The sequence below is a fragment of the Durio zibethinus genome, chromosome 6 (assembly GCF_047325235.1).
Source record: "Durio zibethinus cultivar Kanyao isolate XHJ-2024 chromosome 6, ASM4732523v1, whole genome shotgun sequence".
NCBI lineage: Eukaryota > Viridiplantae > Streptophyta > Magnoliopsida > Malvales > Malvaceae > Durio > Durio zibethinus.
The window spans coordinates 25,397,698-25,402,358 of NC_143167.1; the positions used below are offsets into that span (position 1 = coordinate 25,397,698).

Consider the following 4,661-nt stretch of genomic DNA (forward strand, 5'->3'; position numbering starts at 1 on the left):
ATTGAGAAAAGGGAATTTGCAGGGATGGGATCAAATCCCAACTTTACTGAAAATTACCTCTTAAGAAAGGTAGGTGAACCATTTGCTCAAGTCCCAGGTTCCAAGGTCCTTGTGAGCTTATTGCTTCTCTTGATTATAGATAACTTTAGTCATACTGTCAAGTAAGATGAAACTTAAGAGCTTAGTATTAAAGTTGTCAATGTATAGATATAATGATGTTCACTAGGTGACAACTGACAAGTACGAAAAGGCTTCAAACAGCAATTTGCTCCATATCTCCCCCATCTTCAGGTTTAAAATTTGAACTATTAAATGGCTCCTAGCAAGAGAAAACTTCTAAATCTATAAACTCCTTTGGTAAACATCCAATTTACAAGCAACTTGTCTTGCAGTATTTTTATCATGAGAAAAGCTTGCTTCTTATCCATGAATCAAAGAAACCAGAGGACAAGGATGTGCCGCCTAGGGTTGAGAAAAAAAGTGGAGTTTGTCAAATTTCCGGAACATATTGCACTCTTCGAAGGATGGTTGCAGGATGCGAGGAGGCCGATTTAGAAACCTTGTTTCAGAGGTCTATTGAGCACATTATCAAATTAAAATCACTAGTTTATGTTCTCAGAAGCCTTGCAAACTCCTATGGTGTATGATTGGATGTATTCCCATTTCTTAGTATTATCTACAATTGCATCCACTGTAAGTTTCAATTTCTTGCTGCTACTCTTTTTGCATTTTGGTTTTAATGGATTATACTTTATTCAGATTGATTTTCTGCTATAAAATGTTTCTGGATAACCGTAAATGATTGCTATCACTATGTCATTTAATTACCCTTGGATGGTCTTGAACTCTGGATTGCCAATTCCTTTAGTAACTATGTAATAAACAACCAAATGATATAATTAATTTCAATTGCAATGTCTCAGCTCAGTGCAACTTTAAACACCATGATCGTAAAATTTGCTTTGAGAAGTAGTGTATATCAAGATCTAACTAGAAATTCCATGTACTTATGTCCAACAAGAGTTATTACAAAGTAAATCAATATAAAATACTGTTACAAATATAGAAAATATATAGATGGATGCAGCATATCACCAAAAACACAGTAAATTCAGTTTTTGTAGAACTGAAGTTGATATTTGGAAAAAGAAGTGGAAAGCATGAGCATGTGATTAATGGTGGTAGCCCATGTCTTATAACGCTTATAATCATCTACCAAGTCTAGCTTAATGGTCCCCAAATTTGTTGTTAACACGATTAGGTAACATGTATCAGTAGTCTCATGATCAGCTTCAGGATCTCTATACAACTCAGCATGCAGGTCCAGTACAATGCCTGAGTTACAGAATCCATATTTTGATCAAATTCCATGTGATCTTGATCTTTAAACAACTTTTTTTTTTTTTTTTGCAAAAAAGCACTGGAGGACTAAATGAAAAGAAAATGGGAGAAATGATGAAAATGTGAGACTCACATTCTTTCTTGCTTTGCAACAGGCTGAGCTTCCTTAGTTTCAGAATAACCTGCAAGTATATTATGAATGAAAAATTGATTAACGCATTAGTTACCAGGTAATTATAATAAATTAATGTTTGCACGCCAACAAAGCATTTGATTTAGTGCATCTAATTATTGTGAATTTCCAAAGTAGAGGCTTCAGCTTCACTGTCTGACCTTCGATTCACCATCGAGGAGTATGGACACTGATCTGACCACGTGTTTCCCTGTTTAGAAATAACAGTATCTGATAAGGAAAAATAAAATCAAAGCTCAAATAAGTAAATTATTTTCTCAAATGCAATATATCTTCTTTTTTTAACTATAAGACTAGAAAAACTACTAACCATCTGGTGTTTCTACACCTAGCTCAGCTCCCTCTGCTAGCATAGACCTGCACTTCTCAAACTCAAATGGAAAATCGTTTTTGTCCTCAATTGGCAGGATGAGGGCACTACCATCGAATCTGTTCTTGCATCCTGTTCTTGCTTTAAGAGTTGCAGCTCCTCTTAAAGCTACAATAATTATTAGAAGAAAATAAAAACTGAAAAATGAGTTAAAGATCAAGAGAGATTAACACTATATACCCAAAAAAAAAAAAAAAAAAAAACAGCACAGCAACTAAATAGCCCTCAATTTATTTATTATTATTTTTTAATTTTAAAGGAATGATTAGCGGTGGCTGAATGGTTTATTACTTTCTCTCCACAGGCATTAATGGATGTCTTAAGAAAATGTTTCAATAATAAAAAATTAAGATTTTAAATATAAGAAAAATTATTTCATACATTCCAATCAAGTTTTTAGACTAATGGACCTGGACAGGAGAAAAAAATTGATGATTAAAACTTGAGTTGGTTTGAACCAATATTGAAAAGATCTCAACGAACTAGCTGCTCGGGTAAAAGACCCTAATGAAATTGGAAACCGGTTGAGCCCTGGCCATACCAAAACCCTGATGAGCTGGACCTGATTTACCAATTTCAGGTGATAGCTGAATCTCCATTTCAAATTTTCAACAGACAACAGTTACAATTCCAGAGTAGCTCTAGCTTGTTCGCGAATATTACAGAAGATCAGACGGAACATTTACGTTTATACTTACATGTATTAGCTGCAGCAGTTAGTGTTAAGATATCACTTGCACTTGTACCACTCATGGCCGAACCTATAACACTGCCAAGCTGCTCCTTCTTTGCCCCCATTGCTTCTGCCACTTTGGCGCATTGTGCTGCAACCAGAGCAGCGGCTGAGGTTACTGCAGCCTCCTTGGTTGGGTTACAATCCCTTTTGGAGTTTTCAGCCGCAACTGCAGCCAGTGCAGCTGCTAACCCTGCCACTGACATTGCTGCGTGCACTTCTGCTCTTTGTAGTCTATCTTCTTCCTTTCGCTTTGCTTTCATCTCCTTCAACCATTTCTTTATTGAAATACCCCTAAAGGGAACTATGTTCCAGGGCATCTAAGCACATATATGAGGAGTTAGTGGTAAGAATTTCCCTGAATATTAAGGTTTTTTATCTAAATTAAACAACTACAAGGACGTAGAAACTAGTTTCTAAACCACCTACCCATTTCTTTCGAAAGCAGCCGTTGTAATTCAGTTCTGGATGCATCGCTTGTTGCATCCATATCCATGACTGAACATACAATGAAAATTAATAATTTTAGTCCAAGATATATAAAGAAATAATTAAAAACAGTGCTTGTACGTAGCACTAACGGAACAGAGTATGATGGATGTTACCTTCACATCATTGGATTTCCATGGTGGCAAAGAAGACTTAAAATCAGTAGCATCAATCTTTGTGCTTTTCTCCATCTTCAGGCAGTTATAAAAGCTTGATCAATTCAATTTCTTTTGGTCTGTAGCATGTAAAATACAATACGTGCAAGATAAAGTTTGATACTCACTGTAAAAGACATTGGGGTTTCACTCTCAAATTTCTTGATTGGATTGTCTAAGACAACAATCGATTGATCATGTAATTCAGGTTGGAGAGCTTGAACTGCAAAGTTGCACCATGCACGCGAAAGAAAATCCATTGTCTCGGGGCATGCCTCGGAAGGGGACGGTTTGGAATTGAAATCCATGCAATTAGGAGATGATGAGGGAATATCCTAGGAATGAGCTTAACAGAATGATAGAAGGCAACCCTGATTCAGATATAAATTACCCCCTCTTAGTATTATGCAAATTTTTAGGATGTGCCCGGGGGTTCACTAAACATGGTTCATGTGCCTCCTTATATCATTGGCGTTGGTGGGCATGATCAATTTTAACATAATAAAATCAAATCAACCAAGTACATCATATACATGTTTAAGACTGACGTGAAAGGAGGCAGGAGGTTCCGAAGGACAGTTTGTTTATGTTGGTAGTTTAAAATGTGATACATCTTACACTAGATAAAAAGATTTAATTATTGATGAATAAAATTAATTTTTTTATTAATTTTATTTATATTTTAAATAATTATGTTTAAATAAAAATAATTATCATATGACAAATGGTGATAACTATTTGAATATAAATATATTATTATTTATAAAGGTCATGATTATATAAAATGTTATAATCATCTGAATAAAAGTTTATGTCTGTTCATTTATTATAAATAAATATTTCAGTATAATTATTTTGACTACTTCTGATTGGAGAGTTTGAGATTTTGTTGTATCCTAAAGGCATAATTGCCTTTAAGAAAGTGTTTTTCACGCGTCAAAGCCAAAATTATTTTCTATTATTTCTCTTCTCTTATTTATTTTTTTTAACAATTTAAAGGTAATTATGAAAAATTTATATTTTGCATGAGAAAGATACAAGAAACAGAAATTGGCATGATTTGGATATTAATATTAGAGAAGGCTCAAGGTATCAAAGGATTAATGTTTCTATAAACCAAAATGTTAATTTTCATAAAGATCTTCATTACAGGTATGTATTTTATTTTTTTGCATACTTGTTGGTAAAATGATTGACTGAATGAAATAAACACATTAATAATTTTTTTCATTAGTGTGTATAGTTAAAACACAATATGCAAAATATTATTATATTGCATAAGTTTATGCATATATTGAAATTGACTATACAATTAGGTTTAATGAATTGTATTTTATTTATTTTGAAAAATCAATGCTTATAAAGACTAGGATGAGAAAT

General features: G+C 33.6%; 1 protein-coding gene across 1 annotated transcript; it reads right to left on the bottom strand.

Moving 5' to 3' along the window:
* Positions 1 to 948: 948 nt before the first annotated feature.
* On the bottom strand, positions 949 to 3,752 carry LOC111286269 (VAN3-binding protein-like). The gene is made up of 8 exons (XM_089763353.1): positions 3,410 to 3,752; positions 3,243 to 3,317; positions 3,067 to 3,135; positions 2,603 to 2,957; positions 1,845 to 2,012; positions 1,675 to 1,724; positions 1,475 to 1,523; positions 949 to 1,335 (listed from the first exon to the last, which is right to left on the bottom strand). The coding sequence occupies exons 1-8, from the start codon at positions 3,587 to 3,589 to the stop codon at positions 1,112 to 1,114; spliced, it is 1,170 nt and encodes a 389-aa protein (XP_089619479.1). The 5' UTR covers positions 3,590 to 3,752; the 3' UTR covers positions 949 to 1,111.
* Between the last annotated feature and the right edge of the window lie 909 nt (positions 3,753 to 4,661).

Excerpts from the sequence above, each read along its gene's own strand:
- LOC111286269 (XM_089763353.1), bottom strand. The coding sequence starts at position 3,589 with ATGGATTTCAATTCCAAACCGTCCCCTTCCGAGGCATGCCCCGAGACA. Across the intron at positions 3,318-3,409 it reads AAACCCCAATGTCTTTTACA|ATGGAGAAAAGCACAAAGAT; the intron begins GTGAGTATCAAA and ends AACTGCCTGAAG. Across the intron at positions 2,013-2,602 it reads AACTGCTGCAGCTAATACAT|CTTTAAGAGGAGCTGCAACT; the intron begins GTAAGTATAAAC and ends TAATTATTGTAG.